The following is a 14,342-nucleotide window of genomic DNA, read 5'->3' as shown; positions in this document are numbered from 1 at the left end:
TACAATTAAACACATGTCAAATATTATTTTTTCTCCCCCCAACAAGTAACTCACAAAAAGAATCTATAAAATAAAATAAAAACAATAAACTAAAATAAAAGAGCAGTCGTCTTTTTTTTTTTTCTTAAACATTTGCAAATTGGATTTTTGGCATATACTGTCCAGAAATACAATCGAACACATGTCAAATATGCTTTTTTTCTCTCCCCCAAACAAGTAACTCACAAAAATAATCTATAAAATAGAATAAAAACAATAAACTAAAATAAAAGAGCAGCCATCTTTTTTTAAAAACATTTGCAAATTGTATTTTTGACATATACAGTCCAGAAATACAATTAAACACATGTCAAAAAAAAAAAATTTCTCCCCAGTAACCCACAAAAATTATATATAAAATCAAAATAATTGACTAAAAAAAGGGGGGTGGGGGGAGAGCAGCCATCTTTTTTTAAAACATTTGCAAATTTGATTTTTGACATACACAGTGCATTAATACAATTACACACATGTCAAATATAATTTTTTCTACCCCAAAAATGAAATTAAAATAAACTGGAAAAAAGAAGAAAAAAAAGACCAGCCATCTTTAAAAAAACAAAAATCCGACACTGGAGTGAACCTCCATTTTGTTTTACATTCCGCCCTGCATTGTTTTGCTAGTGTCTTACACGTCCAACTAGCAAACATACTTCAACTATTTCTGAACGGCCATGGCCAAAAAAACCCAAACCTTGTGTGCCCTAGGTCCTCGGTGTAAGGGCTCGCTACGAGAAGGAGCTTCGTGGTCTTCACGAGGAGAAGAATCGCTCGGAGGAGGAGATCCGGCAGCAGCTCAGAGACGAGAAGGTGAACAGAAAGAGGAAGAGAAGACGACATGATGTCATCATGAAAGTGTTTGTGTTCCAGGCTCGCAGCAAAGACCTGGAGAGTCTTCTGGTGAAGGTGGAAGAACTTCACGCTCAGCTGCAGTCCATGGAAGGAACCAAAGGATGGTTGGAACAACAGCTCAATGAGGCCCAGGTGTGTATGATGATTGTGCTAATCAATGCCATTGTTTTGTCCTTTCAAAGATGAGAACAGTGTGTGTGTGTGTGTGTGTGTGTGTGTGTGTATGTGTATGTGTGTGTGTGTGTGTGTGTGTGTGTGTGTGTGTGTGTGTGTGTGTGTGTGTGTGTGTGTGTGTGTGTGTGTGTGTGTGTGTGTGTGTGTGTGTGTGTGTGTGTGTGTGTGTGTGTGCAGGAGAACATGGAGAGGTTGACTGCGGAACATCAGCAAGCTGTCAAAGTTCTACAAGACCAACACACACTTGGTCTGCAGGTACACACACAATAGGATGTGTGCAATTCTTCACACACACACACACACACGATGAATACAGGAGAGTGTGTGTTTGTGCGTGTGTGTTGTCAAGCGAACATGCCTCACGTTGTTGTGCTGCAGGCCAAGCAGGTGGAGGTGGAGGAGGTCCACCAGCAGCTGCTGGAGGTCCAGAAGCAACGCGACCAACACGATGAGGCCATCGTCAAACTCAAGCAGGTCACCAAGCTATATGTTGACCAACTCATGAGTTGTGCGTTTGTTTGTGTGTTTGTCATCCACTGAGTCTGTGAGTCACAGGTCTCCATCCGTTAGTCACGCACGTCATCAGCAAACATGTCCGCCACCTGCTCACAGCTCTTCTTCTTCTACAGGAGATCAAAGACACCGTGGATGGACAGAGGATTTTGGAGAAGAAAGGAAGTGCAGCGGTGAGTGTGTGTGTCTGTGTGTCTGTGTGTGTGTGTGTGTGTGTGTGTGTGTGTGTGTGTGTGTGTGTGTGTGTGTGTGTGTGTGTGTGTGTGTGTGTGTGTGTGTGTGTGTGTGTGTGTGTGCGCGTCATAGGATAGATGAGAGGGAGCTGGTATCGCCACAATAACATCCAATCATTGGATATACATGCTTTTATTTGGACGACAATGATTATGTTGTTTATTAACTCTCTGTGTGTGTGTGTGTGTGTGTGTGCGCGCGTGTGTGTGTGCGCGCGTGTGTGTGTGTGTGTGTGTGTGTGTGTGTGTGTGTGTGTGTGTGTGTGTGTGTGTGTGTGTGTGTGTGTGTGTGTGTGTGTGTGCACGTAGCTGAAGGACTTAAAGAGACAGTTGCACTTGGAGAGGAAGCGAGCAGACAAACTGCAAGAGAGACTTCAAGAGATTTTGACCAACAGCAAGACCAGAACAGGTACCAGTAACAGTACCAATAACCAGTATCAGTACCAGTATAAGTATCAGTACCAATACTATTATCCTTATCGGTACCAATACTATTATCCGTATCAGTTCCAATGCTAGTATCAGTACCAATACCAATTTCAGTACTAATACTATTATCATTATCAATACGAATATCAGTACCAATACTAGTATCCGTATCAGTACCAGTATCAGTACAATACCAGTATCAGTACCAATGCCAGTATCCATACCATTACTGTTATCCGTTAGTATCATTACCAATACCAGTATCAGTACTAAAACCAGTATCTACTAATACTAGTATCCGTATCATGGTATCAGTACCAATACTAGTATTCGTATCTCGGTATATGTACCGATGCCAGTATCCGTACCGATACTAGTAGTATCTGTATCAGCATCAATACCAGTATTTGTATCAGTACCAATACCAGTATCAATATCAGTACCAGTATCACTACCAATACTAGTATCCATACTAGTACCAATACCAATATCATTACCAATGTTAGTATCCGTATAATGGTATCAGTTCCAATAAATACCAGTGTCGGTACCAATACTAGTATCCGTACCAATACTAGTATCCATATCATGGTATCAGTTCCAATACCAGTGTCGGTACCAATACTAGTATCCATATCATGGTACCAATAGCAGTATCAGTACCAACACCGGTATCAGTACCAGTCTGACCCACTGGTGGTGACTGTATAGTGTGAGCTTGTCATTGTTGTGTGTGTCCAGTAGTGGTATATAAACTCTGCATCAGGAGTTCTTCCTCTGTCCGGAACCTTCTATTCAATATTTCATACAGTGCTTTAAATCTCTCTAACACACACACACAACACACACACACACACACACACACGCACACACACACACACACACAGAGTATCATGTATAATCTATAAAGACAGATAAATGTTTAAAAAGCTTTTCTGGACAAAGCTGACAATCAGACATTTTTAAGTAGTCCACTTAGATCTGTGTCTGGTGCCAGGAGCACCTGCCTAAAGGGGCGTGGTCTTGTCTCCAAGGGGTGCTATCCTGCCTTAAAGAGGTGGGGTTTTGTCTCATAGGTGTTATCTTGCCTTAAAGGGGTGGGGTCTTCTCTCAAAGGGGCGTTGTTGTTCTTATAAGGGCGAGGTCTTGTCTCAAAGGGGTGTTGTCTTGCCTTAAAGGGGTTTGTTATGTCTGTTATCTTGCTATAAAGGGGCGAGGTCTTGTCTGAAAGGGGTGTTGTCATGTCTCAAAGGGGTGGGCTCTTGTCTTAAAGGGGCAGGGTCTTGTTTTAAAGGGGTGTTGTCTCAAAGGGGTGGGGTCGTGCCTCAAAAGGGTAGGGTATTGTCTCACGGGGCAGGGTTTTGTCTCAAGGGGGCGGATTCTTGTCACAAAGAGGCACGGTCTTGTCTCAAATTGATGTCTTGCCTTAAAGGGGCGTGGTCTTGTCTCAAAGGAGCGTTGTCTTGCTTTAAAGCAGCACTAAGTAACTTTTCAACCTTCATAAAATACTTTCATAACTTTTGGAATGATACTTGGACTTTGAACGACACCTCTATCATGGCCTAAAGGTTCCTGTATCGCTTTCACTGGCACAAAACATTGTTGAGGAGGGTGGCAGGAACCCTGCTGCACAAAAAACTACAAATGTGCTGACTTGCTTTACAGCATACGTCACTCCCCCTTTCCCCATTGTTTACAAAGACGGAATTCCTTCCAAACGCCTGCGTGCCGCCAGAAAACGAAAAGAAGAAGAAGAATGCCTATGTGCAATTACTGCTGTCATGGCAGAAGTTGCAAAACAACCAAAGAAATGAAAAGTTTTGTCTGATACAAGAGCACAGAGCTCCTGTCACCAGCAGCCACGACAGCGGCACCAATGAGTGTTGTTTTGCCTTAAAGGGGTGGGGTTTGACTCAAAGAGACTTATCTTGCTATAAAGGGGTTGTGTCTTGTCTAAAAGGGGTGTTGTCTTTTCTCAAAGGGGCAGGGTTTTGTCTCAAATATATTATCTTGCCCTAAAGGGGCGGGGTCTTGTCTCAAATATGTTGTCATGCCTTAAAGGGGTATGGTCTTGTCTCAAAGGGGTGGGGTCTCATCTCAAAGGGGCAGGGTTTTGTCTCAAAGATGATATCTTGCCTTAAAGGGGTGGGGTCTTGTCTCAAAGGGTAGGTGGGTGTTTCTCAAAGGGGTGTTGTCTCAAAGGGGGAGTCTTGTCTTAAAGGGGCAATCTTGTCTCAAAATGGTGTTGTCTTGCCTTAAAAGGGGTGTGATCTTGGCTCAAAGAGAGAGTCTTAAATGGGTGTTGTCCTGTCTTAAAGGGGTGGAGTCTCAAAAATGATATCTTGCCTTAAAGGGGTGGGGTCCTGTCTCAAAGGGTGGGTGGGTGTTTTCTCAAAGGGGCGGTCTTGTCTAAAAAGGGTGTTGTCTTGTCTCAAAGGGGCGGTCTTGTTTCAAAGGGTGGGGTCTTGTCTCAAAGGGGAGGGGTCTTGCCTTAAAGGAGCGGTCTTTTCTCAAAAGGGTGTTGTCTTGCCTTAAAGGGGCGGAGTCTTGTCTCAAAGGGGCGGAGTCTTGTCTCAAAAGGGTGTTGTCTTGCCTTAAAGGGGTTGAGTCTTGTCTCAAAGGGGCGATGATGTCTCAAAGCGGCGGTTTTGTTTCAAAGAGTCTTGGGGCGGTATAGCTCGGTTGGTAGAGCGGCCGTACCAGCAACTTGAGGGTTGCAGGTTCGATCCCCGCTTCCGCCATCCTAGTCACTGCCGTTGTGTCCTTGGGCAATACACTTTACCCACATGCTCCCAGTGCCACCCACACTGGTTTAAATGTAACTTAGATATTGGGTTTCACAATGTAAAGCGCTTTGAGTCACTTGAGAAAAAGCGCTATATAAATGTAATTCACTTCACTTCACTTCACGTCTTAAAGGGGGGGGAGGGGTCTTGTCCCAAATGGGCGGGTCTTATCTTGTCTTAAATAGACGTTGTTTTGCCTTAAAGGGGTGTTGTCTTGCCTTTATAGGGGTGTGGTCTTGTCTCAAAGGAGTGGAATCTTGTCTCTAATAGACGTTGTCTTGTCTTAAAGCAGGGGTCTCAAACTCAATTTACCTGGGGGCCACTGGATGCAGAAACTGGGTGAGGCTGGGCCGCAAGAAAAGATTTCTTAAAAAAAATCTAACATGCACTTTTTAATCAATTCACCTTCTTTGAATGGCTTTCCCGCCCTAGCAACCATCTCACTCACCATGTAGCTAGCTTTGACTGCTTCATCGCTCTTTTCGCTTGCTTTCTTGACGAAATCTTGTTGCCTCAGTAGACTGGTTTTAAAATTTGCAACCCGGTTCACTCTCTCATCTCCCTGGTATTTTGCATACTCTTCAGCATGTCTAGTTGTATAATGACGTTTCAAATTGTATTGCTTGTGCACCGCAACTTTCTCTGTATCAACTACAGAAAAGAGCTATAAGGATTATTCATAAAGTAGATTACTTAGAACACACTAACATATTATTTATTAATTTGGGTTTACTGAAATTACAGGAGCTAATAAAGTTACAGACATTATGTGTCATGTTTAAGGCTAAAAGTAAAACATTACCAGCAGATTTACAAAAAATGTTTGTCATCACTTCTGAGAATGAAGAGCATAGAAGAAAAGGTCATTTCCAACATCAGTATTCAAGGACAACTTTAAAACAAATGTGCATATCAGTGGTGGGGGTTAAACTATGGAATTATCTTTACAATGAGATAAAAGATTGTAAAAATATATTCAAATTGAAAAAATATATAAAGACAGAACAATAAAATCATATGGACAGCTATAAGTGTTTACATTTTGCTTTATATTTATTATTTTACTTATTTTTTGCCTGGTTTTGTATTTGTTTTGTATCATCCCGTGAGGTGTATATTACTTCTTTTGTTTTTTTTGTTCGGTTTGTACATCATGAAGTTTTGCACTTCTTGTGTTTTTTTGTGTGTTTTTTTGTTTGTTTTCGTTATATTTGGACGTAATTGTTGGTTTATTGATTGATTGATATATTTTTATTTCAAATATGCATAAAAACAAGAGCAAGCCTGATCCAATACAGTGCTATAGCCTTAACAGCCATTATAACAAAATGAAAACAATGGAGAATAAAAAACAAAAACAAATGAGCATTGGACTTTCTTTTTTTTTACATATTTGAAAAGGAGTGAGAAGAAGTTTACACTTATTTAATCCCACCCCTTTTCTTTAAATCATAAATTACTCTGAGCTAGAACTACCTATTCACTCAATGTACAAACTTAATGAACTTGTATATACTGTACATACATCATAGATATATACATACATATGCACACCACACACATACATAGCCACATCATTACCACTAGTGATCATGGAAATGGTATCATGCCACCACAACAACACCACTGCCTCAATGAGCAGCCCCACACTCTTCTGTAACACAAACGACCCAATATCAAAGCCCTTCTTCATCTCTGTACCTCTGGAATACCATGTACTTATACTTCTTTTTAAACTGGTTTATGTTTGGACATTGCTTTAACTCATCATTCAAACCATTCCATAATTTCACTCCACAAATTGAAATACAAAAACTTTTAATGGTCATTCTATAACTAAGCATTTTGAAATTTAAATTCCCCCTTAAATTATAACCGTCCTCTCGTGTGCTGAACAATTTTTGAATGCTTCCTGGGAGTTTATTTATTTCGGCTTTATACATTATTTGTGCAGTTTGATACAAAATAATATCATTACATTTCAATATTTTTGCCTGTAAGAATAGTGAGTGAGTATGGTCCAGATATCCAACCTTGTTGATGATCCGTACAGCTCTTTTCTGAAGTATAGTTGTTGAATTTAATGAGCTTTTATAATTATTCCCCCAGACTTCCACACAGTAGGTTAAATATGTAGGTTATATGATATCATTAAGTAATACTACGTATTATGTTGAAGGGGGCAGAAAATATAAGATTTTTCTGCATCCTGCTCCTTCTCAGGCATTGCTGTGTAAATGTATAATTGAATAATTGAGGTATAATTGTCTATCGTGGAGTTTACAGTTACGGTAGTACAATTAGCCCCGAACGGGCTAACATCACCACTAACGTGTTACACGTCTGATTCGCCCAGCGACTCTCTGTCGGAGTATCAGCGCTGGGGTCCAGTGCACCACACTTTTGTATTGTCGCTCGCTCCTTCGGCGGAGTGCTTTGGAAGTCTTCCCCGCCCGGACTGTTTACAACGAGGGCGGGAGCGAGCAGGCGGGCGAGCGAAGGAGGCAGGCAGGGAGGGAGGGAAGAAGAGCGTGTGTGGGTGTCGTGGAAAAGCGGCAAAATGTTTCTCTGCTTGCATCACGCAAGTGATGTCAATGCATACTTGCCAACCTTGAGACCTCCGAATTCGGGAGATGAGGTTGAGGTGGGAGGGGTTGGGTGTAGCGGGGGTGTTTTTGTAGCCCGGAAGAGTTAGGGCTGCAAAGGATTCTGGGTATATGTCCTGTTGTGTTTATGTTGTGTTTAGGTGTGGATGTTCTCCCGAAATGTGTTTGTCATTCTTGTTTGGTGTGGGTTCACAGTGTGGCGCATATTTGTAACAGTGTTAAAAAATATATAAAATACATTATGACCACCCTCAGTGTGATATGTATTGCTGTTCCTCAAGTATGTCTTGCAATAACTAACGTGAGTCTGCAGAAGCCTCATACTACATGTGTATGGGCCGGCATGTTGTTAGTATGGAAAAAAAGAAGATGCGGTGACCGGTTCTAGAGGACACTAAAGGCAGTGTCATCACAGCACGCCCTCGATGTTGTCGAGAGCCTTAAACCACACCATGATTGGTAGATTCCTTCAGCTCCGCACACAACGTGGTCAAGCGCCATTCATTTAAAACTTGCGGGCCGCACTAACATTAAACTGTCATATTAAGGTAGGGGCCGCACAATAACGTCTCGTGGGCCGCAATTGGCCCGCGGGCCGCATGTTTGAGACCCCTGTCTTAAAGGATGTGTGATCTTTTCTCAAAGGGGTGTGGTCTTGTCTTAAAGGGGCGGGTTCTTGTCGCAAATGGACATTGTCTTGTCTCACAGGGGTGTGGTCTTCCCTTAAAGGAGGGGGGTTTGTCTCAAAGGGGCGAGGTCTTGTCTCAAATAGACGTTGTCTTGTCTTAAAAGGGTGTGGTCCTGTCTACAAGGGGTGGGGTCTTGTCTCAAAGGGGTGGGGTCTTGCCTTAAAGAAGGGGGGTTTGTCTCAAAGGGGCGAGGTCTTGTCTCAAATAGACGTTGTCTTGTCTTAAAGGTGTGTGGTCTTGATCCAAATGGGCGGGGTCTTGTTCAAAGGGGGCGGGCTTTCTCCTCAAAAATGGCGGGGTCTTCCCTCATTGGGTGTGGTTTAGCCTAAAGGGGGTGTTCCCCCTGACCTCCACGGCCATGTTGTTTCCTTGTAAGTAGAGGTGTGTTTGACGTCTAGGGGGACTAACAGGAATTGGTGTTGTCCTCTTCCTGCAGGCCTGGAGGAACTGGTTCTGTCCGAGATCAACAGTCCAAGTCGCACACAGCAGACGGGAGACTCCTCCTCCGTCTCATCTTTTTCCTACAGAGACATGATGAAGGAGAACCAGAGCGCCAACCCGGCCAAGGTGAGTGTCGTGCGTCAGTCACGTGATCAGCGACGTGTGTAAACGCCTCTGTCTCTGGCGATGGGCGTGGCCAGTCGGGAGGAGGAAGTCCTCAGTGTCAGCGTGCCACCGAGCTGTCCGACGACGAGCTGGGAGAATTATTCCAGAGGCTAGCTGAGGTCCAGCAGGAGAAGTGGATGCTGGAGGAGAAGGTGAGCTCCTTGCTCATCTCTTATTGGCTGGCCAGCCTGTCACGTGACCACTGATGTGTGACTGACAGGTGAAACATCTGGAGGTGAGCAGCTCGTCCATGGCTGAGGACATCTGCAGGAAGAGCGCCATCATAGAGACATACGTCATGGACAGCCGCATAGGTGACACACACAGGCAGTTTGCTTAAGGCCCACTAGTTGAAAAGAACTCCAATTTTATAGGAGCTCATTAGCATAAAACTCCTCATCTCAAGTATGTCCTAAACGTGTGTTCATGTCCTAAAACGCATCTTCATGTGCTAAACATGTCTTCATGCCCTAAACGTGTTTTCATGTTGTAAACGTGTCTTCATGTCCTAAACGCCTCTTAATGTCCTAAACGCCTCTTCATGTCCTGAACGTGTTTTCATGTTGTAAACGTGTCTTCATGTCCTAAAACGCATCTTCATGTCTTCATGTTGTAAACGTGTCTTCATGTCCTAAACGCCTCTTCATGTCCTAAACGTGTTTTCATGTTGTAAACGTGTCTTCATGTCCTAAACGCCTCTTAATGTCCTAAACGCCTCTTCATGTCCTGAACGTGTTTTCATGTTGTAAACGTGTCTTCATGTCCTAAAACGCATCTTTATGTGCTAAACATGTCTTCATGTTGTAAACGTGTCTTCATGTCCTAAACGCCTCTTCATGTCCTGAATGTGTTTTCATGTTGTAAACGTGTCTTCATGTCCTAAAACGCATCTTCATGTGCTAAACATGTCTTCATGTTGTAAACGTGTCTTCATGTCCTAAACGCCTCTTCATGTCCTAAATGTGTTTTCATGCCCTAAATGCCTCTTCATGTCCTAAACATGTCTTCATGCCCGAAACGTGTCTTCATGTCCTAATCGCCTCTTCATGTCCTAAACGTGTTTCATGTTGTAAACGCCTCTTCATGTCCTAAACGTGTCTTCATGTCCTAAACGTGTCTTCATGCCCTAAACGTGTTTTCATGTTGTAAACACCTCTTTATGTCCTAAACGCCTCTTCATGCCCTAAACGTGTTTTCATGTTGTAAACGTGTCTTCATGTCCTAAACGCCTCTTCATGTCCTAAATGTGTTTTCATGACCTAAATGCCTCTTCATGTCCTAAACGCCTCTTCATGTCCTAAACGTGTTTTCATGCCCTAAACGCGTCTTTATGTCCTAAACGCCTCTTCATGTCCTAAACGCCTCTTCATGCCCTAAATGTGTTTTCATGTCCTAAACGCCTCTTCATGTCTGAAACGTGTTTTCATGCCCTAAACGCGTCTTCATGTCCTAAACGCCTTTTCATGTCCTAAAAGTGTTTTCATGCCCTAAATGAGTCTTCATGCCCTAAACGCGTCTTCATGTCCTAAACGCGTTTTCATGCCCTATATGCGTCTTCATGCCCTAAATGCGTTTTCATGTCCTAAACGCGTCTTCATGCCCTAAACGTGTTGTCATGTCCTAAACGTGTCTTCATGTCCTAAACGCCTCTTCATGTCCTAAACGCCTCTTCATGTCCTAAACGCCTCTTCATGTCCTAAATGCCTCTTCATGTCCTAAACGCCTCTTCATGTCCTAAACGTGTTTTCATGTTGTAAACGTGTCTTCATGTCCTAAACGCCTCATGTCCTAAACGCCTCTTCATGTCCTGAACGTGTTTTCATGTTGTAAACGTGTCTTCATGTCCTAAAACGCATCTTCATGTGCTAAACATGTCTTCATGTTGTAAACGTGTCTTCATGTCCTAAACGCCTCTTCATGTCTTAAATGTGTTTTCATGCCCTAAATGCCTCTTCATGTCCTAAACATGTCTTCATGCCCGAAACGTGTCTTCATGTCCTAATCGCCTCTTCATGTCCTAATCGCCTCTTCATGTCCTAAACGTGTTTTCATGTCCTAAACGCCTCTTCATGTCCTAAACGTGTCTTCATGCCCTAAACGTGTTTTCATGTTGTAAACACCTCTTTATGTCCTAAACGCCTCTTCATGCCCTAAACGTGTTTTCATGTTGTAAACGTGTCTTCATGTCCTAAATGCCTCTTCATGTCCTAAATGTGTTTTCATGACCTAAATGCCTCTTCATGTCCTAAACGCCTCTTCATGTCCTAAACGTGTCTTCATGCCCTAAACGCGTCTTTATGTCCTAAACGCCTCTTCATGTCCTAAACGCCTCTTCATGCCCTAAATGTGTTTTCATGTCCTAAACGCCTCTTCATGTCTGAAACGTGTTTTCATGCCCTAAACGCGTCATGTCCTAAACGCCTCTTCATGTCCTAAAAGTGTTTTCATGCCCTAAATGCGTCTTCATGCCCTAAACGCGTTTTCATGCCCTAAATGCGTCTTCATGCCCTAAATGCGTCTTCATGTCCTAAACGCGTCTTCATGTCGTAAACGTGTTTTCATGCCCTTAACGCGTCTTCATGCCCTAAACGCCTCTTCATGTCCTAAACGCCTCTTCATGTCCTAAACGTGTTTTCATGTCCTAAACGTGTCTTCATGTCCTACACGTGTCTTCATGTCCTAAACGCCTCTTCATGTCCTAAACGCCTCTTCATGTCCTAAAAGCGTTTTCATGTCCTAAAAGCGTTTTCATGCCCTAAACACCTCTTCATGTCCTAAACGCGTGTTTGTCCTAAACGCCTCTTCATGTCCTAAACGCCTCTTCATGCCCTAAACGTGTTTTCATGTCCTAAACGCCTCTTCATGTCTGAAACGTGTTTTCATGCCCTAAACGCGTCTTCATGTCCTAAACGCGTCTTCATGTCCTAAACGCCTCTTCATGTCCTAAAAGTGTTTTCATGCCCTAAATGCGTCTTCATGCCCTAAACGCGTCTTCATGCCCTAAACGCGTCTTCATGCCCTAAACGTGTTTTCATGCCCTAAATGCGTCTTCATGCCCTAAACGCGTCTTCATGTCCTAAACGTGTTTTCATGTCCTAAACGTGTCTTCATGTCCTAAACGTGTCTTCATGTCCTAAACGTGTCTTCATGTCCTAAACGCCTCTTCATGTCCTAAACGCCTCTTCATGTCCTAAAAGCGTTTTCATGTCCTAAAAGCGTTTTCATGCCCTAAACACCTCTTTATGTCCTAAACGCGTGTTTGTCCTAAACGCCTCTTCATGTCCTAAACGCCTCTTCATGTCCTAAACGTGTTTTCATGTCCTAAACGCCTCTTCATGTCTGAAACGTGTTTTCATGCCCTAAACGCGTCTTCATGTCCTAAACGCCTCTTCATGTCCTAAAAGTGTTTTCATGCCCTAAATGCGTCTTCATGCCCTAAACGCGTCTTCATGCCCTAAACGTGTTTTCATGCCCTAAACGCGTCTTCATGCCCTAAACGCGTCTTCATGTCCTAAATGCGTCTTCATGCCCTAAACGCGTCTTCATGTCCTAAACGTGTTTTCATGTCCTAAACGCCTCTTCATGTGCTAAACGACTCTTCGTGTCTTCGTGTCCTAAAAGTTTCCTTGTGTCGGCAGACGTGTCGGGCGGTGCTGTCGGCGGTCACGGAGGTTCTCAGGGGGACCGAGGAGGCCTGGGTTCCGTCCTGCGGGACCTGGTCAAGTCCGGAGACGAGAACCTGCGCGAGATGAACAAGAAGCTGCAGAACATGTTGGAGGAGCAGCTGACCAAGAACATGCACCTGCAGAAGGTACGGAACACACGCTCCATGTCCCGCAGTGTTGACCTGCCAACTTGCTCTAGTCCTCCTCCTCTTTGTCCCCGGATGATGATGTCATCACACGTGGACACTTGTTTGTACTTAGCGGCATGCTAAGCTAGCGCTAGCCATTGTGAAAGAGCAGGCGTCCCTGCTGGACGACAATAACTCTGCTGCCCCCGGTGGCCAAAAAGAAGAATTAATTTCCCTGTCTCTCCTGCAGGACCTGGAGGTGTTGTCCCAGGAATTAGTCCGTCTCAGTAAAGAACCCGGTCCTGATGGGAGTTCCTCTTGCTCGGGATGAGACTACTTCCCGACGCATCCTTCCATATCATTCACCTTGGCTGAAAGACTGGGCTCAGACTAACACCTGGGACCAACTTCTTGTGAGACTTTCTTCGTGGTGCCCGACTACTCTCTGCATTGTTGTTGTCACCATCCCAGGCTGTGTTTAAGTGCTGGAATGTGCCCATCCATCCAAAGCATGCAGGGAATGGAAACATTCTTAAAAGATGAATGTACTGTAAGTAAATCATACATTCTTTAGTTTATCTCCACTTGGGCCTGGCTACAACCTGTGACCAACGCAAATCTCCATTGAAATGGAATGCTCAAGTTTTCATTGAGCACATTTAGATCCACACGGTCCTGACTATGTCCTGGAACTCTGCAATGTACGTGCTGAGATTAACCCTCCTTAAACCCCCAAACCAGGAAGCCTTTCTGAGGCCATATCCACCCATGCCTTCATACTGTCGTGACGGGCTATGTCTATGTCCTGGACATAGCTCACGGTTAACCTTGCTACAGTAGGACGTGACTATTTGTTGGAGCGTCTGACTGGGTCTTGTATTTCTAATCCAAATGAATGTGAGTGAAATATATTTAAACACTATCTTATTTTTTTTATGTCCGTGACTTTTTGCTGGACTGAAGAGAGAAATGAAATGTCGGGCCGAGTCTATGTCCTGCTTTCTTTGTCAGATTATTTATAATAGCAGACACTATTTAACACTGTGTGGCCCCCGACTATGTCCTGGATCGATGTGTCTTTTCTGGCTCCTCGAGCTTGGACTATGTGCTGGGAGTCTGCTTATTTTTTCTGGTGTTAGAAGTGGGATCTGTCTTTGTCCTGCGGCCGGAAACAGACATGACGGATCAATCAGCTAATCAATGAAAATATTGCTATAAATAATTTATAAACCAAACGACTAAGTAAGGAGATGCTTTTGATTGTGAAGCCAAATAAACGTCCTGAAATATAATTGTGACTTTGTGTTGGTGGTTTCTCTGTGAAAAGCCTCACATGTCACTGACTACTTCCTGGTGGACGCTCGAAAACAAACCCTTTGCAAACTTTTTGAGCGGGAGGAAAAAGTTAACCAGTAAGTGAGACTCTGACCCCTCCCTTGCCATTTTTAGAGTAAAAGTCTAGTAGCGGTCACAAAGTTTTAAAGCGTCCACAGGGAGACGACACCAATTAGCTGTCGTGACTTCCTGTTCCGCTGAGAGCGGAAGATTGCGGAGGTGAGCGAATCAACTCGGCCTGTCTGCGGGTTAATCGAGGAGGGGGGCGTGCTCTTAATTAAAGCAAA

The 14,342-nt window shown here is 43.7% G+C and overlaps 1 protein-coding gene across 3 annotated transcripts in view; it reads left to right on the top strand.

Annotated features, from left to right (window-relative positions):
- Window positions 1-14,000, top strand: part of gripap1 (GRIP1 associated protein 1) — a 39,780-nt gene extending 25,780 nt beyond the window's left edge. For all 3 annotated transcript variants that reach the window (XM_062058172.1, XM_062058163.1, XM_062058154.1), the window contains 11 exons: window positions 748-849; window positions 910-1,023; window positions 1,243-1,320; window positions 1,444-1,539; window positions 1,695-1,751; window positions 2,121-2,220; window positions 8,758-8,888; window positions 8,963-9,079; window positions 9,148-9,241; window positions 12,566-12,738; window positions 12,971-14,000. In XM_062058172.1, coding sequence (XP_061914156.1) covers window positions 748-849; window positions 910-1,023; window positions 1,243-1,320; window positions 1,444-1,539; window positions 1,695-1,751; window positions 2,121-2,220; window positions 8,758-8,888; window positions 8,963-9,079; window positions 9,148-9,241; window positions 12,566-12,738; window positions 12,971-13,051 — 1,143 coding nt within the window. In that variant the 3' untranslated portion in view covers window positions 13,052-14,000. The remainder of the gene's footprint in view (window positions 1-747; window positions 850-909; window positions 1,024-1,242; window positions 1,321-1,443; window positions 1,540-1,694; window positions 1,752-2,120; window positions 2,221-8,757; window positions 8,889-8,962; window positions 9,080-9,147; window positions 9,242-12,565; window positions 12,739-12,970) is intronic.
- The last annotated feature ends 342 nt before the right edge of the window (window positions 14,001-14,342 follow it).

The sequence above is a fragment of the Entelurus aequoreus genome, linkage group LG01 (genome assembly GCF_033978785.1).
Source record: "Entelurus aequoreus isolate RoL-2023_Sb linkage group LG01, RoL_Eaeq_v1.1, whole genome shotgun sequence".
Lineage (NCBI taxonomy): Eukaryota > Metazoa > Chordata > Actinopteri > Syngnathiformes > Syngnathidae > Entelurus > Entelurus aequoreus.
Note: the sequence above shows the minus strand (reverse complement) of the source record. Positions and strands in the feature narration are given on the sequence as shown.